Source organism: Salvelinus sp. IW2-2015, unplaced genomic scaffold (genome assembly GCF_002910315.2).
Source record: "Salvelinus sp. IW2-2015 unplaced genomic scaffold, ASM291031v2 Un_scaffold923, whole genome shotgun sequence".
Classification (NCBI taxonomy): Eukaryota; Metazoa; Chordata; class Actinopteri; order Salmoniformes; family Salmonidae; genus Salvelinus; species Salvelinus sp. IW2-2015.
This window is the reverse complement of record NW_019942648.1, coordinates 28,561-53,755: the sequence shown is the minus strand read 5'-3', so window position 1 is coordinate 53,755 and position 25,195 is coordinate 28,561. Positions and strand designations below refer to the sequence as shown.

Sequence of the window (25,195 nt, the reverse complement as noted above, 5' to 3'; positions counted from 1 at the left end):
ACTGGCCTATTTCTCRTCTTCAGTTGAGTTGATATTTTTGGATTACAGTGAGAGACCCAGCAGCACTTCATCTGAATTCACAGACAGACATCACTCTGGTCGAAACACAGGAGGCACTGAGGAGGAATCATGCTGCATAGCCTCTGGTTCACAGTGATAACAGCCTCTTAACCAGGGACATACTGTGACCATTCTACAGTGGGTTAATGCTATTGCCTTGGAATCATGTTCCTGTGACGTGATCGGAACACAGCGCTCAACATCAGTCAGTGACGTCGCAGTGACATCAGGTGTCATGTCAGTGTGATGACCTCTACGGGGTCATCGGTGCCCTTTGACCTTTGCTTGTGTTTTAGCCGTCTTTCTCGCCGTCTCTGTCTGAGGGTGGGGGGCGCAGGGCGGGGGGCGGCCGAGGAGGGGGACGGGGTGCTGATGGGGAGAGAGAGGAGGTCTGCCAGGGAGCGGAGAGGAGGAGGAAGTAGTGATGGGAGAGGATTGTAGCGCTCCCTGTCCCTGGCTCGGGGCGGTTTGCTGTTCATCCTCTCCTCCGTCTCCTGGCGTCATCTGTCGAAGCAGCCCGCTGACGTGAAGGTGTGGTGGGGGCCCACGCCCCCCAGGTACCCCCGGCTGTAGGCCATGTTGAGGCAGTGTCTCGGCTCCGCAGCCAAGGCTACCTGCATGGAGATGGGGCCCTGCAAGGCCAGCGGTGCCACCCGAGCCCCAGGCTGCAGCCCCGAAGTCAGGCTAGGATAGGAGGGGAAGGCCCCTGCTGTAGAGGTCATGGTGTTGGCACCGGTGAGCAGCCCCATCCTGTGGCTCTGGAGGAAGTCCTGGGACATGTTGACTCCAGCAGGCCCCAAAGCCTGGGAGTCGGCTAGCGCGTGGAGCTGGGACAGGGAGGGGGAGAGGTGTGGGAAGCCCACTGGGCTGGGCTGGAAGAGGAGCTGCTGGGGGGTGGAGGAGGTGGTAGCTGGTCTCTGGATGGCTGGGACCGGGGAGAGGTGGGAGAGAGGAGGGTGAGACTGGAGAGAGGCGGATCGAGACAACGGAGGGGTGGATTTTGGTTTGTTGGCCTCCTTCACGTCGCTGTCATGTGCACTGGAAGAGAGAGACAAGAGTGTGCAATGCTGTCATCAAGGCAAAGGGTGGCTACTTTGAAGAATCTCAAATATAAAATAAATGTTTATTCGTTGAACACTTTGTTACTACATAATTCTGTGTGTTATTTCATAGTTTTGATGTCTTCACTATTATTCTACAATGTAGAAAATAGTTACAAATAAAGAAAACCCCTTGAATGAGTTGGTGTGTCCAAACTTTTGACTGGTACTGCATACAAGCATTCAATTGGTCTCAGATGTGTGTCCTGTGTGAGCCTTACAGCAGCATGAGTTTGATGCAGTGTGCGAGGTGGTCCCAGGTGTATCCAGTCAGTAGGTGTAGAGACGTGGTCCAGCTCGGAGAAATCTGGAGACAGACACGAGACGCCGCTACGCATGCTGCTGCCACCTGAGACGGCCGGAAACTCAGGAACGCATGGTCTAGAGGAACAAAGAGACTGTTAGAAATGGTATAGAGCAGGTACTCCCAAACACAATTCCGTCGGGGGTACGCCAAATAAAAATGTGATTCACATGTAAAAAATTAAAATATTTTTTTATATTTTCCAACAGATCTATACATTTGAGTGAGGTCCCCCACCCCCTCCTCGCAGCCTCGTTTCACTTCCAAAAATAAAATTATCTAAGTATTCAGCGAAATAACAACAATGTCAAATACAGGTAGCCTAGTCAAATAATTAACATCCAATCACATTAACCGTCACGCTCTCGTGGGAAGTCCACTAACAGTCCGTATGTAGCCAAACGTAGCTGCTGCTCATGTTGGTATCTGTACTGATGGCGCAAAAGCCATGACGGAGTGAAAACGCGCGTGCAAGCAGTTGCTCCCAACACCACTTGGGTACACTGCAGCATCCAYCGAGAGGCTCTTGCTGCCAAGGGAATGCCTGACAGCTTGAAAKAYGTTTTGGACACTACAGTGAACATGGTTAATTTTGTTAAAACAAGGCCCCTGAACTCTTGTATTTTCTGCACTATGCAATGATWTGGGCAGCGACCTTGTAACGCTTTTACAACATACAGAAGTGTGCTGGGTATCAAGGGGCAAAGTATTGACACGTTTTTTTAAATTGAGAGACAAGCTTAAAGTTCTTTACTGACCATTATTTTSACTTGACTTACCGCTTGCATGATGACAAGTTTCTCACACGACTGGCCAATCTGGGTGATGTTTTTTCTCGCCTGAACGATCTGAATCTAGGATTACAGGGACTCTCCGCAACTATATTCAATGTGCGGGACAAAATTGAGGCTGATTAAGAAGTTGGAGCTCTTCTCTGTCTGCAATAACAAGGACAACAAAAGGTCTTTCCAACATTGTAGGATTTTTTGTGTGCAAATGAACTCAAGCTTACGGACAATGTCAAATGTGATATAGAGAAGCCCCTGAGTAAGTTGAGTGCGCAATTATGCAGGTACTTTCCCGAAACGGATGACACAAACTGGATTCGTTATCCTTTCATGCCCTGCCTCCAGTCCACTTACCGATATCTGAACAAGAGAGCCTCATCGAAATTGTAACAAGCAGTTCTGTGAAAATGTTATTTAAATCAGAAGCCACTGCCAGATTTATGGAGTGGGCTGCGCTCAGAGTATCCTGCCTTGGCAAATCGTGCTGTTAAGACACTGATGCCCTTTGCAACCACGTACCTAGGCGAGAGTGGATTCTCTGCCCTCACTAGCATGAAAACTAAATACAGGCACAGACTGTGTGTGGAAAATGACTTAAGACAGACTCTCTCCAATACAACATTGCAGAGTTATGTGCATCCTTTTAAGCACACCCTTCTCATTAACCTGTGGTGAGATATTCACMATTTTCAATGAACAAATAAGGTTTTATATGTAAGACGGTTAAATAAAGAGCAAAATGATGATTCATTATTATATAATTATTTGTGCCCTGGTTCTATAAGAGCTCTTTATCACTTCCCACGAGCCGGGTTGTGACGACAACTCACTTATTCTTATGTTTAATAAATGTATTGTAAAGTCTGTGTGTGGCAGGCTTACAATGATGGCAAAAAACAACATTTGAGAGTGCACTGACCCCGGTGATAGAGGGGGAACGCAGCTGGAAGTTGAATGTTTGAAGGGGTATGGGACTATAAATAGGGTTGGGAACAACTGGTGTAGAGCAACACAGAGAGACTGTTAGAAATGGTCTAGTCTCTAGAGCAACACAGAGCGACTGTTAGAAATGGTCTAGTCTCTAGAGCAACACAGAGAGACCGTTAGAAAGGGTCTAGTCTCTAGAGCAACATTATGATTCACTACATTAAATTGTGACAGGAAATATGTGCAGCCTCTTGTGCTTAAGTCCCTCTATTTTCCTTCCTTCCCTCCCTCCATCACCCCTCACCTTGCAGTGACACCTCCAGGAAGTAGTGTGTGTACTTGTCCATAAAGGTTTTGGTCTTGGAGAGGGAGGAGAGAGGCCAGCCGTTGTACAGGTCTCCCTCCTGCACCGAGGCCTGGAGGTAGTAGTCTATGAAGTGGGCCGGGGTAGGCATACACAGGTTCCAGCTGAACGTCTCCAACAGCAGCAGCTCCATCTTGATGAGGTCTCTCTTGTTGAGAAAAGGCTCAGAGAACACATGAAGCCCAGGGAGTTGAGCTGCTCCAACTTAGGTACCCGATCCTCCTCTCTCAAACTTACCTACAGGGGAGAGAGAGCAAGACCGACAGACAGCAGACAGACAGACAGACGACAGACAGACAGCAGACAGACAGACAGACAGACAGACGACAGACAGAGCAGACAGGACAGAAACAGAGACAGACAGACAAGACAGACGCACGAAGACAGACAGATCGACAAGACAGACAGACACAGACAGACAGACAGACAGTGGACAGACAGACAGACAGACAATCAGAACAGACAGACAGAGCAGACAGACAGACAGACAGACACGCAACAGCAGACAGACAGACAGACAAGAGCAGACAGACAGACAGACAGAAGAAGACAGACACGACAGACAGACAGACAGACAGAAGACAGACAGCAGACAGACAAGACAGACGACATGAGAGACGAGACGACTGAGAGACAGACAGACAGACGGACAGACAGACGCGAGAAGAAGACGAAAGACAACGACAGACAGACAGCACAAGCATGTGAGTCGACAGAAGACAATGACACGAGACAAGAGACAGACAGACAGACGACACGACAGACAACAGTACAGAGACAGCAGAGTACAGCACTGTCAGAACAGACAGACCAAGAGACAGACAGAGACAGAGAAGCGAAGAGTACAGACAGACAAGGACACATAGACAGACGGAGAGACGACAGACAGACAGACAAGACAGACATAGACAGACAGAGCAGACAAACAGACAGCAGACAGACAGACAGACAGACAGACAGACAGACAGACGAGACAGAACAGAAGACAGACAGACAGACAGACAGACAGACAGACAGACAGACGAGCGAGAGAGAGAGAGGAGAGAGAGAGAAGGGACGCGAGAGGGGTTAGAAGGCAGACTATAGAAAAGCCTTTTAGCTGACCCCCTTTAGTGGACTGGTCCATTGTTTGGTCGACAGATATTTCTTTCGTCGAGCAGTAGCAACAAAAAATATCATGATGTACAAGACACCTGTCTGATTGGCTCCTGTCTGAGTGGACTGATCCATTGTGGAGGCCGTGGGGATGGAACAGTCCATCAGTCTAAGACATATGGTATATGTATAAGAACAATGGTGCAACACTAATAAAAAATATTATTTTATAACAAATGCACCTAATCCCGCATTGGATTGTGGTCGCGGTCCTTGTTTGTAAAACACATCAGCGCCCTGTTGAATTGGTGCTTTTTCCTAGACCATGTTGCGAAGTGCATAATAGCAAAGTTAACCAGCATATTGGTGTTGAGAACAATGCAGCAGAATGAGATGAGAAAACAGCCTTTGTCCTATTGTCTAAGAAAAGTGAGAACTGAAGAAACCAACTTAATTCTAGAATCAATAGCCTAACTGTTAAAATGTGCCTGACTTTATTAAATCATCCATATCTCCAGAAATACGACAGATCCTGATCCTGTTGCCTGTTTGATTAATAGATTAACACTGATTCTGTGAGCACCAAGTCTCACTCAACCACATGTCGGATAAACWATTTCACAAATTGGGCTGTTAATCTTTGTTATGCTGTAATAAAGGCGTCACACTTTCCTCGTTAGACCAGCCTCTGGTATTATTTATCATTTGTTGAGTGTTGTTTACACTGTTCGAATTGTCTGATTTTATTTATTTATAATAATAATCCTGTTTTCCTTGATCTCATCATTATTGTCAGTCTTTTTAGGATGTGGGGGACTTGATTTGGCGTTGTAGTAGAATAACAAAAATACTGATTTATTTGAAAATAAAGCCTTTAATCTGCCCCCGTCCCCCGTCTGATCCCTCATCCCCTCCAGAAGCCAGTAACTACAGCAATATCCTTATCACCACTACCAGAACCAACCTACTTACCAGAACCCTTTCACTACCGGCAGCAACCTACCCTTTCACTACCGGCAGCAACCTACCCTTTCACTACCAGCGTGTCCACTACCACTCTAGACATTCTACTCTGAACTCTCCATAGCAACAGCCCTTAGGCCACAGTCTCTCATGTCTGAGTGGCCAATGAGCACCAATGATTTAGCCTTTAATCCAAAAAGAGTCCTTCACTTCCTTTCTCACCCCCACAGTGAAAAGGGGGGAGGGAGGGTGAGGAGTCAGGTTACTCTGGCATATTTCCCTAACACACCTAATAAACCTCTGGGTTCTCAGATAAACCCGTTTCAGCAGGAAACCKGKGGGGGGGGGGGGGGGGGCACACGGCATCCTCATGGCAGAGAAAACCTACCCTCCACAGAAGTATGACTAAATGTATGTTGAGGAAATGTGATTAATGCCCATTCATAGACTACTGACACACAATGGAACATTGTTCAAAACAGAGAATGGACAAGGTCACCAACACATCCACACAGGAGATGCTCAAACAGTCACCCTCCCCAGTGTTTGGAAGGAACGCGCCACAGTAACCACTAGAGTATTATTGAAGAAGTCCTAAAACCCAACAGCTTGGATTAACAGTCTATGGACAAAAATGTACACACCCTTCTGGATATCAAAATATCACAGTTGGTCAAAAACAACACTGGCTTTGACCGCAGCACTATCATCACGGCAACAAAGACAGACAGGAGAGTTGAAGGGGAGGGAGGTTTGGTGTAATCCACCTTGAAGAGTGTTAGTTCTTACGCCATCAAACTGGCTAGGTCTCTCACCCTCTTCTCTTTCTCCCTCCATCTCTCTTTACTCCCCGCTCTCAAACTCCCTCCCCGCTCTCAAACTCCCTCCCTGCTCTCTCAATTAAATTCTATTTAAAGACCTTACATTTATTAGCATAGGAAACATGTTAACATTGCCAAAGCAAGTGAACTAAATAAACAAAAGTACAGTAAACATTACACTCACAGAAGACTCACTGAGTCTGTACATAGTCAAAGCTTTATTTAAATTTGGGTCAGTCACAGTGGTCAGGTATTCTGTCACTGTGTACTCTGTTTAGGAACAAATATCATTCTAGTTTGCTYTGTTTTTTTGTTAATTACTTGACACATTGGAAATAATTATCTTTTTGTCTTCTCATGATTTGGTTGGATCTAATTGTGTTGCTGTCCTGGGGCTCCGTGGGGTCTGTTTGTGAACAGAGCCCCAGGACCAGCTTGCTTAGGGGACTCTTCCCCAGGTAAATTTCTCTGTAGGTGATGGAAGGTTTGGGAATCGCTTCCTTTTAGGTGGTTKTAGATTTAACGGCTCTTTTCTGGATTTTGATAATTAGCAGGGATCGGCCTAATTCTGCTCTGCATGCATTATTTGGTGTTTTACGTTKTTTAAGTCTCAATTTGATGTTTGTCCCATTTTGTGAATTCTTGGTTAGTGAGTGGACCACAGACCTCACAACCATAAAGAGCAATGGGTTCTATAACTGAGTCAAGTATTTTTAGCCATATCCTAATTGGTATGTTGAATTTTATGTTCCTTTTGATGGCAGAGAAGKCCCTTCTTGCCTTGTCTCTCAGCTCGTTCACAGCTTTGTGGAAGTTACCTGTGGCGCTGATGTTAAGGCCGAGGTATGTATAGTTTGTGTGCTCTATGGCAACAGTGTCTAGATGGAATTTGTATTTGTCGTCTTGGCAACTGGACCTTTTTAGGAACACCATTATGGTTGGGKACAGATCTAGGTGCTGCTGTAGGACCTCCTTGGTTGGGGACAGAAGCACCAGTTCATCAGCAAACAGTAGACATATGACTTCAGATTCTCTCCCTCTTTCCCCCCTCTCTAACTCCCTTCCTCCCCTTTGTCTCAAGGCCAGCCAAAGCAGTGTGTGTGTGTGTGTGTGTGTGTGTGTGTGTGTGATATATATAGGCTCTTCAAGTGTGAGTTTTACTGCTGATGCTGTAGCCTGCCATTAACCCTTTAAAGGAGAAACAGAGCGCCCAGCCAGGAGCCAATCACCTCAGCAGGCTATAGCAGGTCTCAGGAGGCAGTTAACACATAGGCTGTAATGGCGTCTCACAACCAGAACAGGAAACAATAACTGCTGTTCTGTCCACTCCCACCCAGCCCACTCCAGCTGCTTTAGCATAGGGCCAGCCCAGCCCACTCCAGCTGCTTTAGCATAGGGCCAGCCCACTCGAGCTGCTTTAGCATAGGGCCGGCCCAGCCCACTCCAGCTGCTTTAGCATAGGGCCAGCCCACTCCAGCCTAGACCCAGTGTCAGTCTACACTTTCCCATTCACCATCACATCGTATAGGCTAGTAGTCTAGTCTGTCTGCTGGACTCCAGTGTCCATAGGCGCAGCCATAAACAGCCATCAGCATCTCTTCAAAACCCTCTTTTCATCCTGGTGGGGTTAGGGGACTGGTCGGGACATTGTGCTGTCAGTCTTCTCATTATCTTAAATGATGGCTCTTTGGTTTACTACTTGTATTAGCTGTTGATTGTGCGTGTTATTATTAAAAACAAGTGATACACAAAACCTATTCAAGCTGAAACTCCATTTCTGAAAGGAGGTAGAACTCAGGCTTTTTTTCACAACCTGTCCCGTTTCATGTCAACAAGATTAACACAGTGACTAACCTATGAGCTGTATGCAGGTGTGTGAGAGATAAATGAGTTCATTCCTCAGCTTACGGTTGGAGTCAATGCTTCCTTTGATGAGCAAAGTGCATGCCTGTCCACTTCTGAAACTATAGGTCTCCTCTCCTTTACCGTCTCATCGAGAGATACAGCCCTCATGAGTACTGCCTTGCAGAGGGCTGCGAGTCGGCCCTGTGGACGTGTGTGATGAGGCAGTAGAGCGCACTCAGAGAGGGGTTAAAAGGTACGAACAGCAGCATGTCCTCTCTCTTCCCAGGTGTGCTGCTGGAGGGGGTTAGAAACCTGAGAACCTGCTGGGGGGTATTTAGACTACTGCTGAAGGAGTGTATAACCTGAGAACCTGCTGGGGGGGGGTCGGGGGGGGGGGGGGTTAGACTACTGCTGAAGGAGTGTAGAAACCTGAGAACCTGCTGGGGGTATTAGACATGCTGAAGGAGTGTAGAACCTGAGAACTTGGGGTATTAGACTACTGCTGGAGGAGTGTAGAAACCTGAGAACCTGCTGGGGGGTATTAGACTACTGCTGGAGGAGTGTAGAAACTGAGAACCTGCTGGGGGGGTATTAGACTACTGCTGCAAGGAGTGTATAACCTGAGAACCGCTGGGGGTATTAGACTACTGCTGAAGGAGTGTATAAACCTGAGAACCTGCTGGGGGGTATTAGACTACTGCTGAAGGAGGTTTAGAAACCTGAGAACCTGCTGGGGGGGGGGAGGGTATTAGACTACTGCTGAAGGAGTTTAGAAACCGAGAACTGCTGGGGGGGGGGGGGGGGGGGGGGGGGGGTTAGACTACTGCTGAAGGAGTGTATAAACCAGAGAACCTGCTGGGGGGTATTAGACTACTGCTGAAGGAGTGTAGAAACCAAGAACCTGCTGGGGGTATTAGACTACTGCTGAAGGAGTTTTATAAACCTGAGAACCTGCTGGGGGGTATTAGACTACTGCTGAAGGAGTGTATAAACCTGAGAACCTGTGGGGGTATTAGACTACTGCTGAAGGAGTTTAGAACCTGAGAACCTGCTGGGGGTATTAGACTACTGCTGAAGGAGTTGTAAGAAAACCTGAAAGAACTTGCTGGGGGGGGGGTTAGACTACTGCTGAAGGAGTGTATAAAACAGAGAACCTGCTGGGGGGTATTAGACTACTGCTGAAGGAGTGTTAGAAACCAGAGAACTGCTGGGGGGTATTAGACTATGCTGAAGGAGTGTAGAAACTGAGAACCTGCTGGGGGGTATTAGACTACTGCTAAAGGAGTGTAGAAACCAGAGAACCTGCTGGGGGTATTAGACTACTGCTGAAGGAGTGTAGAACCTGAAGAACCTGCTGGGGGGTATTAGACTACTGCTGAAGGAGTGTAGAACCTGAGAACCTGCTGGGGGTATTAGACTACTGCTGAAGGAGTTTATAAACCTGAGAACCTGCTGGGGGGTATTAGACTACTGCTGAAGGAGTGTATAACCTGAGAACCTGCTGGGGGTATTAGACTACTGCTGAGGAGTTTTAAGAACCTGAGAACCTGCTGGGGGTATTAGACTACTGCTGAAGGAGTGTAGAAACCTGAGAACCTGCTGGGGGTATTAGACTACTGCTGAAGGAGTTTAGAAACCAGAGAACTGCTGGGGGGGGGGGGGGGGGGGTTTGACTACTGCTGAAGGAGTGTATAACCAGAAGAACCTGCTGGGGGGTATTAGACTACTGCTGAAGGAGTGTAGAAACAGAGAACTGCTGGGGGTATTAGACTACTGCTGAAGGAGTTGTATAAACCTGAGAACCTGCTGGGGGTATTAGACTACTGCTGAAGGAGTGTATAACCTGAGAACTTGCTGGGGGTATTAGACTACTGCTGAAGGAGTTTAGAATGAGAACTGCTGGGGGTATTAGACTACTGCTGAAGGAGTTTAGAAACCTGAGAACCTGCTGGGGGTATTAGACTACTGCTGAAGGAGTGTAGAAACCTGAAGAACCTGCTGGGGTTGGGGGGGTTTAGACTACTGCTGAAGGAGTGTAGAAACCTGAGAACCTGCTGGGGGGTATTAGACTACTGCTGAAGGAGTGTAGAAACCTGAGAACCTGCTGGGGGTTATTAGACTACTGCTGAAGGAGTTTATAAACCTGAGAACCTGCTGGGGGGGTATTAGACTACTGCTGAAGGAGTGTAGAAACCTGAGAACCTGCTGGGGGTATTAGACTACTGCTAAAGGAGTGTAGAAACCAGAGAACCTGCTGGGGGTATTAGACTACTGCTGAAGGAGTGTAGAAACCTGAGAACCTGCTGGGGGTATTAGACTACTGCTGAAGGAGTGTAGAAACCTGAGAACCTGCTGGGGGTATTAGACTACTGCTGAAGGAGTTTAGAAACCTGAGAATACTCTTCACTAGAGTTAGAGGGATGAAGAAAAAAACTAACTACTGTTGCAGCCATCACTTATGTTCCACTGAGAGGAAAGGAGACTACCCTTACGGTCTTCACTAAAGTCACAGAGGAGACGACCGTAACGGTGTTCCTCTCTACCTCACCCACAGAGACGGACTGTATTGATGTCTATGAATGACCACACTGCTACATCCGGTCACTGCACTCTTCATTAAAACAATCACCTCTCCTCAGTCTTCTGAAGGAGTTCATGTGAAGGGGAAATACTATTTCAGCACTGCTAGCCTATAAACTAGACGTAGCTGATTCAATCTAACAAGAACACACTACTACAGCCAGAGACAGTAACAATAAATCAAAACTACAACATCCACCAACCCCCTTTCACAAGCCTAATAGATTCACTGCCTTCAAAAATAATTCATACCCCTTGATTTATTCCACATTTTGTTGCGTTACAGCCAGAATTCAAAATGGATAAATATATTTTTTCCCTCTTACCCATCTACATACAGTACCTCATAATGACAAAGTGAAAACGTATTAAAAAAATTAAATTTGATTCAAAATTACAGAAATATCTAATTTATGTAAGTATTCACACACCTGAGTGAATACTTTGTAGAAACAGCTGTAATTGCTTCCAAAGGTGTGAGTCTTTCTGGGTCTCTAAGACCTTTCCACACCTATCTACCATAGTTTTTTACTTAAATTTACTTGGAAATCTAACTCTGCCACTCAGGAACATTCACCCTCTTTGTAAGCAACTCCAGTGTAGATTTGGCCTTGTGTTTCAGGTTATTGTCTTGCAGAAAGGTGAATTCATCTCCCAGTGTCTGGTAGAAGGCAGACTGAACCAGGTTTTCCTCTAGGAGTTCGCCTGTGCTTAGCTCCATTCAGTTGTTTTAATATCCTGAAAAACTCCCCAGTAAATTTTTACATAGCAGCACCCACCCGTAGCACGCGTTCCAGCAGGTATGTCTCACTTGTCACCCCCAAAGCCAATTACTCCTTTGGCCACCTCTCCTTCCAGTTCTCTGCTGACATTGATTGGAACGAACTACAAAAATCTCTGAAACTGGAAACACTTATCTCCCTCACTAGCTTTAAGCACCAGCTGTCAGAGCAGCTCACAGATCACTGCACCTGTACATAGCCCAAACAACTACCTCTTCCCCTACTGTATTTATTTATTTTGCTCCTTTGCACCCCAGTATTTCTACTTTGCACACTCATCTACTGTCAAATCTACCATTCCAGTGCTTTAATTGCTATATTGTATTTACTTCGCCCCCAGGCCTATTTATTGCCTTCACCTTCCTTATCTCACCTCATTTGCTCACATTGTATATAGACTTATTTTTCTACTGTATGTTTGTTTTACTCCATGTGTAACTGTGTTGTTATATGTGTCGAACTGCTTTGCTTTATCTTGGCCAGGTCGCAGTTGTAAATGAGAACTTGTTCTCAACTAGCCTACCTGGTTAAATAAAGGTGAAATAAATAAATAAATAAAAATAAGCATACCAATAACATGATGCAGCCACGAAGGCATTGGAAAACCTCCCTGGTCTTTGTGGTTGAATCTGTGTTTGATATTAACTGCTCGACTGAGGGACCTTACAGATAACTAAATGTGGGGTACAGAGATGAGGTAGTCACTCAAATCATTAAAAACACTAACACTATTACACACAGGGTGAGTCCATGCAACTTATTGAGTAAATGTTAACTMCTGAACTTATTTAGGCTTGCCATGTTTAATACTTATTGACTCAAGACATTTCAGCTTTTCATTTTTTTTATTAGTAAAGATTTCTAATAAATAAGAAAAATTTCAAGTGAAAAAATAAATTAAATACATTCCACTTTGACATTATGGGGTATTACGTGTAGGCCAGCGAAAAACAATTGCAATTTAAAATCAGGCTTTAACAACAAAATGTGGAAAAAGTCAAGGGGTGTGAATACTTTGAAGGCACTGTATAACTCTCTCGGTCTGTGTCAGTCTCTCTCTGTCATCGGCTCTGAAGGAATTCTCTCCTCTCTTTAAACTCCTTTAAAATTTGCCGGCTCGTCTTTGATGAAATTGGCCACAGCTCCGCCACAACCCCCCCCCTCACAACGCCACCCCAATGAGTGAGTCCGTCTGTCCTCTAGGTACCACCGGTTCACACAATGTAGACCCATTCTGACCTCTGACCTCTAGAGCCTAACGCTTGGGTGACCAGGAAGAATCCTTGGCCCTCTGCCGTCTGGGGAGGGGTCTCATCGTATCCTGCCTAGGGGTGTGGAACACTTTCGGGGCGAGGAAGACTTCCCCCTCCCCTAAAGCAAAACACTAATCAATAACCTAAATGGCATTATGATGTTTCAGTCCTACCCTGGTATTTGTGTAAGAAACTAAATACATCTATAGAACCAGAACGATATTCTCCTGGGGCAGCAGGAACCCTAGTGGTTAGAATATTGGGCCAGTAACCGAAAGGTTGCTAGATCGAATCCCCGAGCTGACAAGGTAAAAATCTGTCGTTCTGCCACTGAACAAGGCAGTTAACCCACTGTTCCTAGGCCGTCATTGAAAATAAGAATTTGTTAATTGACTTGCCTAGTTAAATAAAAGTTTAATTACAAAAGTAATTCAATAATTAATCAACGGCATTAAAATATTGCTGTTCATTCAGTCAATGCTGTTCATTGACTATGGCTCAGTGTTCAACACCATAATGCCCTCAAAGCTCATCACTAAGCTAAGGACCCTGGGACTGAACACATCCCTCTGCAACTGGATCCTGGACTTCCTGACGGGCCACCCCCAGGTGGTAACACATCTGCCACACTGATCCTCAACACGGGGGCCCCTCTGGGGTGCGTGCTCAGTCCCCTCCTGTACTCCCTGTTCACCCATGACTGCATGGCCAAACACGACTCCAACACCATCATTAAGTTTGCAGACAACACAACAGTGGTAGGCCTGATCACCGACAGATGAGACAGCCTATAAGGAGGAGGTCAGAGACCTGGCAGTGTGGTGTCAGGATAACAACCTCTCCCTCAACGTGATCAAGACAAAGGAGATGATTGTGGACKACAGACAGGACTCGTCGACAGGGCTGTAGTGGAGCAGGTTGAGAGCTTCAAGTTTCTTGGTGTCCACATCAACAACAAACTAGAATGGTCCAAACACACCAAGACAGTCATGAAGAGGGCACGGAAAAGCCTATTCCCCCTCAGAAGGCTGAAAAGATTTGGCATGGGTCCTCAGATCCTCAAAAAAATTCCACAGCTGCACCATCGAGAGCATCCTGACTGGTTGCATCACCGCCTGGTATGGCAACTGCTCAGCCTCCGACCGCAAGGTACTACAGAGGGTCGTGCGTACGGCCCAGTACATCACTGGGGCCAATCTTGCTGCCATCCAGGACATCTAAACCAGGCGGTGTCAGAGGAAGTCCCTCTCGACTACCGCACGGCAAGCAGTCCCGGAGCGCTAAGTAAAGGTCCAAAAGCATTAACAGCTTCTACCCCCAAGCCATAAGACTCCTGAACAGCTAATCAAATGGCTACCCAGACTATTTGCATTGACCACTCCCAACCCCCATTTTTACACTGCTGCTACTCTGTTTATTATCTATGCATAGTTAGTTACTTACATGTACATATTACCTCGACTAACCGGTGCCCCCACACATTGACTCTGTACCGGTACCGCCTGTATTTAGCCTCTTTACTGTTATTTTATTGTTGCTCTTTAATTTAATTTTTTTTACTTCAGTTTATTTTAGCAAATACTTTAACACTTATTTTTATTAACTGCATTGTTGGTTAAGGGCTTGTAAGTAAGCATTTCACTGTAAGTTCTACACCTATTTTATTCAGCGTATGTGACAAATCGAATTTGATAATGAACTAGCCTACACTTTAAAAAACTTTTTTTTCWGTAGGGAATAAAGCAGCATTTGACGAAATCACTGTCCTAGATCAGAACAATTTTACCATTGACTTAGAATTCCTTTAATTATCAGAACATGATTGTAATTCTAAGAGAATTCAATCCAAGCATCAGAGAGACAGACCGAGAGAGGTATAGGGAGAGAGGGGAGGAGATGGGGGACCCCCTGTTAATCTACATATCGAGTGGTCCAGTTCAAACATGGAACCCCCCCCTTCCTCCCTGCTTAACATCGGCGGTCGACATCTCTTTGAAGCACCGCTCAGCTCGTTTCTGAACCCCCCCAGGGGTGGAGGTGAAAGGGGGGGGGGGGGTAGAGGTGCTTTAGGGGCCCCAGCCCAGTCTCGGGACTGGTTGTGCTTGCCTGGGTCCTGACAAGGTGAGTGAGATAGAGGAAACACTCCTAGCAGTGGGGCTATGGTGGAGGATAACTCCATCTGAAACACTCCTAGCAGTGGGGCTATGGTGGAGGATCACTCCATCTGAAACACTCCTAGCAGTGGGGCTATGGTGGAGGATAACTCCATCTGAAACACTCCTAGCAGTGGGGCTATGGTGGAGGATAACTCCATCTGAAACACTCCTAGCAGTGGGGCTATGGTGGAGGATAACTCCATCTGAAACACTCCTAGCAGGAACACTATAATGGCTAATGATTCAGTGATGTGTTGTGATCTCATGTCTGGTTTATCTGATAAACTAAAATACATCTGGGAATGGAGTTCTAGTCAGATAAGATACTAAGCGGAAGCCTCTACACATCAACCTCTCTTGCAGTCAGTCACAAAAACACACAAATGCACACACGAAAACACAACCTCCACTCATGTCTCTGCACCCCTCCCCCACCCTGGGCCAGGGCTCCTGTTGACGGGCTTTTGTTTGGGCCTGACTCAGGGAGCATATGGCAGGTGGCCCTCTCCCTCCCCACCCCGGGCCTCCAGGCAGGCCTGCCGCAGTGTCTGTGGGGTGGATTGGTTGCTCTTTTTAAAGCCCCTTCTCTCTAACACAAATCGTTAGCCACACTATTGCAGGTCATCCACAGCCGGTACACACAATGCAACACACACAACCACTACAAAACATTCAAACCCACCCACTGAACCCATTCAACCAATGCACCAGCAGCATACTACGTGGTTACTGCTACTAGGCTCCATGTAACAGGACAGCAGCATGGGAGACACAGAATAATACACAGCACAGAGCTAACTGTGAGCAGCCAGCTGAGCTCATTGAGGGAACAAATAATACAATGAGATTACATAAAAATAGTGCTGTATAGCGATCTAAGGCACTGCATCTCAGTGCAAGAGGCGTCACTACAGTACCTGGTTCGAATCCAGGCTGTATCACATCCGGCCGTGATTGGGAGTSCCATAGGGCGGCGCACAATTGGCCCAGGGCAGTCCGGATTAGGGTTTGGCAGTCATTGTAAATAAGAATTTGTTCTTCACTTACTTGCCTAGTTAAATAAAGGTTAAATTTAAGATATCACTTCTGACATCATGAACACAGAGCCAAACTCAGACTGCAACAGAGACAGTAATGGTACAGGGCAACACCAAACAGTTTCAGCTGGACTTTCACATGAACAAATAGATAGCTCAGCAGGATAAACTCCGGAGAAAGATAAACCAATATCAATATCATAGCAGGACAGATAAACAAAGAATCCAACACCCAGGGGATCCTACCCCCTCTGCTCACACTTACTGGTCTGAGGCCAAACCACACCACCAACATTGGACACTTTATGGAACACAAAGCCTTCACCATCTCATCCTGGAATATCCAAGGCCTGAGGTCATCTGCCTTTGACCTAAAGAGCAGGAACCTGTACTTCAAAGAAGTCAGAAATACAGACATTGTCATCCTACAAGAAACATGGTATAGAGGAGATGGACCCACTGGTTGGCCCCTAGGTTAGAGAGAGCTGGTAGTCCCATCCACCAAACTGCCAGGTGTGAAACAGGGAAGAGACTCAGGGGGTATGCTAATTTGGTATAGAGCAGACATAACTCACTCTTAAATTTATCAAAACAGGAACATTTTACATTTGGCCTGTGGTGACCTAAATGCCAGAACTGGACAAAAACCTGACACGCTCAGCACACAGGGGGATAAACACCTGCATGGAGGTGACAGCATCCCGTCCCCCATATGCCTCCCTAGGCACAACTACGACAACAAAAACAGGTAACAACTCCTGCAGCTCTGTCACACGCTGGCTATGTACATAGTCAATGGTAGGCGTCGAGGGGACTCCTATGGTATGTACACCAATAGCTCATCTCTTGGCAGTAGTACTGTAGACTACTTTATCACTGACCTCAACCCAAAGTCTCTCAGAGCATTCAGTCAGCCCACTGACACCCCTATCAGATCACAGCAAAATCCCACTCTACTTGAACAGAGCTATGCTCAAATCATGAGGCATCAAAGCCAAAGGAACTGAGTAATATTAAGAAATTCTATAGATGGAAGGAAAGTAGTGTGGAAACCTACCAAAAAAACAATTAGGCAACTAATTCAATCCTTTAGACAACTTCCTGGACATAATTTCCACTGTAATAGTCAAGGTGTCAACTTGGCAGTAGAAAACCTAAACAGTATGTTTGACCTCTCAGCTTCCCTATCAAAACAAAAAAATTCAAACAGAACACTGAAGGAAWTTAACAATGACAAAATGGTTCGATGAAGAAAGCAAAAACCTAATAAAGAAATTGAGAAAACTATCCAACCAAACAGACGCCAGAAAACCTGAGCTAGGGTGAATCACTAAAACAATACACTCCGTAAAGGTAACGTAAGGTAATGGCGGGCTGAAGGGATTTATGTTAGAGCATCAAGATAAAACTAATATTCGAATTATCTGCTAAATTAGACTAAAATATTAGCACTACATAATCTGGTGAGTGATAACCTTCAATCTGGACAATAACACAAAAAAATCTAAAACTAGAGACATTTATCGACAAATATTACGAAAGCAGGCAACAAACAAACATGACGGAGAGTAAGACAGGGGAACCGATTACAAACGTAAACGTGATCTTTCTACAGACACTGATGATTTAATATTCTCACCACCGGAATGGTAAAGTCGAAACCGTCTGTTAAAATCAATAAATGACAAACTGGGTATTCTTGAACTAGTTAGTAAGGATATAAAGAGTTGAAGGCAAGCCTAGAGATGAGTGATGAAAAGCTGCGACATTGGGAGAAGGAAACGCACAAGCTAAAAGGATAGTCAATAAGATTGAAACCGAAATGATTGGAATTAAAAAGGAGAACACCGTTCTGAAAGAAGCCTTACTGGACATAACAACTAGATCCATGAGAGAGAATTTGGTACTTACAGGTATCCAGAAAAAGAAGGAGAAGTTCTGAATCTGTAGTTAGAGAGTTCCCCTTACAGCGCTTCAGATTCCGCGCGAGGTTGTCGACAAATCCAACTTGAACGGTTCACCGCTTCGGACAGAGAGGGCAGAGGTACGACGCGCCATTGTTGCCAAATTTGCTTCATTTAAAAGATAAAATAATGGTTAAAAGCCTGGTAAAAGCTTGCTGGTACCAAAATTGGCATGATGATCAGTTTCCGAAGGAAATTGCAGAACGGCGCAAAGTTCTGTATCCAATTTCAAAGAAAATAGATTAAAAGCGAAACGAGTAGCTCTCGTCGTTGATAAACTATATATTGAAAACCGTTGTTCAGAGACACAAAGACTACTCCATGGTTATTTTAAAATTTACAAGTTCTCATAGACGGGAAAATAAACACAATTCAAGCCCGGTTACTGATTGTAACAATATAACAAAAATATATAGCTTTTCTATAATCTTCACAATAACTAATTGAACACAAGCTCTATTTTTACATAGTGAAGATAAACTAAGTAAACAGAAGCACAGTTGTGTGTGGATGGTATGTTTGTGTTTATTTTTTATTTTATTTGTTATGTTTGGAAAGTTGAGTGAGTAATGAAATGGTTGCATATCCCAGAGCCAATGTATTGCTGTGAGCCGGGTATGAGAGGGATTCAAGTTGTTCAGATGATGATATCTTTTATAATGATTATACGTCTTATTTATTGTCCTATTTGGAGAACTACATTTATTTTAATTTTTATTAATTATATCTAATTATTTATTTCCTATTTTAATGGTACGGTCCATGGCCCTATGCCCTAGACACCACCTGAATGACCCAGATACTAAGGAGAAGTCCTAACTGTTTTATGTGCTCGCTGTAAGCGGTCTGTATGCAGCTAAAATGAGGTCAGAGACCAAGAGCAGCACTGCCCTCAAGATTCTGAGCCTGCTTGGCAGGTTGGTCTGCAAAGCAAAGCCCCCTAAAGGGAGAGCATAATATACAAGGAAATTCTCAAAAGCTGCTAATGAGAACCTTGACGACCTTGTACCTAGCCGGTGGGATTCCGGTGGGGTGCCCCACCAGCAGGCAGTGGCGTGTGGCAACACTAGCTGCAGTAACCCATGGGAGGGGTCACACTCGGACTTTCAGAGAGGGTATATTATTGTGGCCCTGGCGGACAATATCAAAGTCGGCTGCATGGGATGCGTGGGACATGGTCATGACGGGTGGCCGTATTGTGGGTGTTTCAGGAATAAGGTGTAATTTGACTCCATTATCTAGGATGTGACAATGGTAAATAAATCTCTCAATTTTTGTCATTTTTTGTGCGGTCTTGCAGGCCTTCTCATGCAGCTGCACTGCAAGTGCATTTGTAAATCATGACCCATCTGAGTTGGGCTCTGGATGGTGCAATTGTTGAGAAAGTGAGCTTATGGTTGTGTGGGGTAAGGGCTGAGTGTGTGTGGGTGTATGTGGTGTATCCCACAACTGTGCGAAGGAAGAAGTAAAGATGTTAGGACAATAGAGGATGATCCACAGTATATATACAAATCGAGTGAGGGCAATGGAATGCAATGGCAATTGATCTACTTCAATTCGGTAAAATGGCACGTATGCTCTTTCAAAGAATGGATCCCAGTCGGTTCAGGCTTGGGATACAGGGGGTCGAGGGTGGTCTGCCGGGCATTGGATGACAACCCAACTCGGGTTGAGGAGGCTTTTAGCGGTGGAATAGTAGGACCAATTGGAGGTTTACTTAGTAGAAATGCAAATATCATGGTACAACTATATAGAACACTCAATCATTATGTTACTTTTTAATAGTACGTTTACAAAATATATTCTGATTAAAAGACTGAAAGGTGTGTCTCATTATGGTAAGTGGTGAAATAGTATATGCCATTACAATTGTAATGGCTTAGCAGATAATAGAAAGACGATCAGTATTTACCTGGCTAAAAGAGAAGGATTATAATATCTATTGTTACAGGAAACCCATTCAACAGTTTTAGATGAAGTTTGTGTGAAAAGAACTGGGGGGGCAAAATATATTCTCCCATGGCAAAAGAAAGGGTGGATGGTCTTAATTAACAATAATTTTGATCCAAATGTGCAAATTGTCCAAACAGATCTCAAGGTAGATGGTTATTTTAAATATGTTATTGACAATAACAAATATGGCTGGTTAACCTATACGGTCCGAATAATGATGATCCAAGCTTCTTGAAAATATATATATATGAGAATTTATCAACTCTACAAGCAACACTAGACTCTATTATTATAGTGGGAGATTTTAATACGTCTTAAATACTTCTATAGACCGAAAAGGAAATCACACTACAAACTATCACCCTCAGGCACTTAAGGAAATAATGAATGTCATGGATATATTGGAATTAGTGGATATATGGAGACTTAAATACCCTGATTTTAGTGAGATATACATGGCGGAGGCTGAATCAAGCTAGTGTCTTGACTACTTTCTTATACCATTCTTCTGGCGCCCAAAAGTTTAAAAAAGTGTTGATAGGGGATAGAATGCGGTCGATATCACACAATTGGCATATATATTTCTCTTACAGAATTCCACGTGGCGAGATATGGAATTTAATCAAAGTCTACTAGATGATAAATTGTTAGAACTAGACAAAGACTTATAACTGACTTTTCAGACATAACATAGGGTACAGCAGATCCCCTTATTGTATGGACACTTTTAAGTGTGCCTTTAGAGGCATGCAATTCAGTATCATCTTAACAAAAGCAATTTAGATCAAAAGAGTCCATATAAACAAAGGAATATTGAAGGACTAACAGTACAGTTAGTAGCAATAAAACGGTACCATAGAGGCACGAATAAGTTTAGAGGAAAAACAAAAAGAAATGGAGAACTTATTCAAGAAAGATCCAGTGTAATATATTATATAAAAATAAAGCGAACTGGATGGAATATGGGGAAAAAATGCAACCAAAATTTTTTTCAATCTTCCAATATAAATGCTACCAATTTTTTTTTTATTAAAACTTGTTACAAATGGATGGAGTACGCATGATCACCAAAATATTTTGAAAGAGGAAGTAAAGTACTTTAAGAATATGTTTTCGTTTCAGGGCTCCTCTCATCTCCACTACTGAAACTAATTGTATGGATTTTTTTCCTAATTAATATGTAAAATTAACATCTGTACAGAAAGACTCATTGAAGGCCAATTACAGAGGAGGAACTGCTTTGATGCAATTGGGGCTTTAAAGATGGGAAAACTCCAGGGCTGGATGGCATACCAGTGGAAGTAATACAAAATTTTTTTTGATATAACTCAAAGGACCATTATTAGCTTGTTTTACCACTCTATTAAATTGGTAGATTTCAGACACGCAACAAGGTCTGATATCGTTATTACTGAAACAGGACCCAAGTGGTATTATAAAGATCCAGTCCAATTAAAAAATTGGAGACCTCTTCACTTCAGTGTTGTGATGCAAAAATCCTAGCAAAATGCTTGGCGCATAGAAATAAAAAAAGTTGTCAGATATATTCATCTACAGACAGGTTTTTTACATGGACGATACATTGAGATAATATAAGGCAAGTAACTGGAAACAATAGAACACTATGAAAATATCGGGACACCAGGTCTGGTTTCATAGCTGATTTTGAAAACTTTTGATAAAGTACGACTGGAGTTTATTATAAATGCCTAGAAATTTTCAATTTTGGGGAATCTCTTATAAAATGGGTTAAAATTATGTATAAGTAACCCTAGGTGTAAAATAGTAAATAATGGCTACATTCAGAAATTTTCAACTATCTAGAGGAGTAAAACAAGGTTGTCCACTATCGATATCTATTTATTTGCCATCAGAAATGTTAGCTGTTAAAATTAGATTAAACATTAATATTAAGGGATTAGAATCCGTGGTCTTAAAAACTAAGGTGTCATTGTACGCTGATGATTCATGTTTCTTTTAAAACCACAACTAGAGTCTTCTCCACGGCCTCATAGAGGATCTAGATACTTTGCTATCCTTCTGGATTAAAACCAAATTATGATAAATGTACCATATTACGTATTGGATCACTAAAAAATACACATTTTATATATGCCATGTAGTTTACCATTAAAATGGTCTGACGGAGAATGTGGACATCATACTCGGTATAAAAATCCCAAAAGAAAGAAATGATCTCACTCCAATAAATTTTTTATAGAAAGTTAGCAAAAATAGATAAGATCTTGCTACCATGGAAAGGAAAATACCTGTCTATTTGTGGAAAAATACCCTGATTAACTCTTTAGTCATATCCAGCGTTTACCTATTTGCTTATGGTTTTGCCTACACCTAGTGACCTGCTTTTTAAATTATAACATGGAAAAATATTCCATTTTATTTGGAACGGCAAGCCAGAATAAAATTAAAAGGGCCTATTTATATAAGATATGAATTCGGAGGGCAGAAATTATTTAAATATTAAAGCATTAGACCTCTCACTAAGAGTCAAGTCATACAAAAGTTATACTTAAATCCAAACTGGTTCTCTATAAATTGGTACGAATGTCTCATTATGTTCAAGAAGGGCCTTTTTCCCTTTAGTTTCAGATTACACCTGCTCAATTTCGGTTGTTTGAAAAGGAAATAATCTCAAAATATCCTTTTTTTTAAACAAGCCTTAGAAAGTTGGTTGCAATTTCAGTTTAATCCACCTGAAAGGACGGAACAAATAGTAAACAAATATTGTGGTTAAATTCAATATAGTATTATAAAAAAAAAACTGTAATTTATTGAAGAAATGTTTAAAAAAGGTTATAATTTTTTGTGATGATTGTATAAATAGGACTGGTGGAGTTATGTCCACACATGCAGCTTAACAATGACATATGGAAATGTCTTGCTCTTAACCCAAAATTACACAACCAATTAATTGCAGCATTACCAAAATGGAAGAGGCCAAGTAGAAGGGAAAAAAGGAACTTGTAAGTCGGCCTGTATTAAAGAACATAAAGGTTAAAAGAAAAGTTGTGATAAATAAAACATATACCATATTTCATTTAAGGAACCAAAAAACTGACAGCTGTGCATAATAAATGCAAATAGTTGGGGAAGAGATTTTCGATGTTCCCATTCATGGCAACATGGTTTTTATGAATTGTACGCAAAACGCCGGATTAAAACTTCGAAATTTTTAATTTAAATTACTGTACAAAATTCCTTGCAATAATGAAATGTTTAATATATATGGGGTAATACATCTTCCCAGCTGCAGATTCTGTTTGTGAAGGAAAGGCCAGAGTCATTAGATATTTTATTTTTGGTATTGGTCATAATGGTAGCTCGTTTTTGGTTCAACAGGTCCAGGAATGGCTGAGACATTGCAAACATTTGCCTAGAACTAAAGCTACAGATAGCAATACTGGGGAATTTTGAAAAGCCAATAGTCTCATCATAATAATATAATAATTATTTAGCAAAAAATGTTTTATTTTTAATTTACAATCTATAGAAGCTATGAGGAATAGGAAGTTTCAAGTCCTTTTGTGAAGCTCACAGCACAGTTGAAAAATATATGGCAAATAAAAATCCGAAATGGATGATGTTGGAAGATAGATGGGAAGGGGTTGAGTGGAACTGAAGGGTGGGACTAATAACAAGATAAACAATGTAGGGCATACGGGATCTGTGAAATGTGTATAGGTGCGGAGCTTTTGTGAAATAGCACAGTTACAAGTGGAAATAAAATTGGATGGACAAACAGAAATAGAGGAAGGAATAAGACAACAATAAGAGAGAACTATTGTAAAGTGGCCTGTGTCTGTAAGATGGGTATAAGATGTATAAATTGAAGGTAAAAGCAGAAGTGTTTATTAGTTTACTCAATTGGGGGATCGGTGGTAGGGTGCGGGGAATAATAATAAAGGTATATTCTTTAAAAAAGTAGTATGTCTATATAGGTATGTGTATGTATATATTGTATGCATGCGTGTATGGATATATATATTTACCCCCAAAAAATATGGGGGATTGGAAATGATGCAGACAATTACATTGGAAGCAACATTCTTTCCGCAAGATGATCCACCCCCCCCAAAAAAAAAATAAAAAAAAATAATAATAATAATAATAACTACACTACAGAAAAAGAAAGACGTCAGAAATCAGCTCAATGCAATTGGAAAACACTAAAACAAACACCAAAGAGTTCTTTCCTAAAACAGATGTATGGGTAAAACACTTCTCCAATCTTTTTGGCTCGATAACAAACAGCAAAAAATATATACATGATCAAATACAAATCAACTATTAAAAACCAGAACACACTGGATTCTCCAATTACATTGAATGAACTACAGGACAAAATACAAACCCTCCAACCCAAAAAAGGCCTSTGGTGTTGATGGCATCCTCAATGAAATGATAAAATATACAGACCACAAACCTCCAATTGGCTATACTAAAACTCCTTAACATCATCCTTAGCTCTGGCATCTACCCCAATATTTGGAACCAAGGACTGATCAACCCAATCCACAAAAGTGGAGCCTAATTTGACCCCAATAACTACCGTGGGATATGCGTCAACAGCAACCGTGGGAAAATCCTCTGCACTATCATTAACAGCAGACTAGTTCAATTCCTCAATTGTACTGAGCAAAAGTCAAAATTGGCCTTTTTAACCAAAGTACCATACGACAGACCACATATTCACCCTGCACACCATAATTGACAAACAAAACAAAACAAAAAGGCAAAGTCTTCTCATGCTTTGTTGATTTATCATGAGGGTCTGACATACAAATTGATGGAAAGTGGTGTTAGAGGAACAAACATACAACATAAAATCCATGTAAACAAACAAGTCTGCAGTTAAAATTGGCAACACACACATTTCTTTCCACAGGGCTGTGAGGTGAGACTGGGATGCAGCTTAAGCCCCACCCTCTTCAACATACAATGTATATCAACAATTTGGCGARGGCACTAGAACAGTCTACAGCACCCGGCCTCAACCGACTAGAACCTGAAGTCAAAATGTCTGTTTGCTGATGGTTTGATGTGTCTGTCCCCAACCAAGGAGGGCTTACAGCAGCACCTAGATCTGTCCCCAACCAAGGAGGGCCTACAGCAGCACCTAGATCTGTCCCCAACCAAGGAGGGCTTACAGCAGCACCAAGATCTGTCCCCAACCAAGGAGGGC

General features: G+C 43.1%; 1 protein-coding gene across 1 annotated transcript in view; it reads right to left on the bottom strand.

The window, feature by feature from the left end:
* Positions 1–427: 427 nt before the first annotated feature.
* The window catches only part of LOC112069163 (cyclin-J-like protein), a 43,642-nt gene continuing 18,874 nt past the window's right edge, over positions 428–25,195 (bottom strand). Inside the window, exons 4-6 of the mRNA XM_024136460.2 lie at positions 3,484–3,780; positions 1,382–1,541; positions 428–1,098 (exon numbers count right to left, since the gene is read on the bottom strand). Of these exons, the coding sequence (XP_023992228.1) occupies positions 561–1,098; positions 1,382–1,541; positions 3,484–3,676 (891 nt within the window). The 5' untranslated portion in view covers positions 3,677–3,780 and the 3' untranslated portion in view covers positions 428–560. The remainder of the gene's footprint in view (positions 1,099–1,381; positions 1,542–3,483; positions 3,781–25,195) is intronic.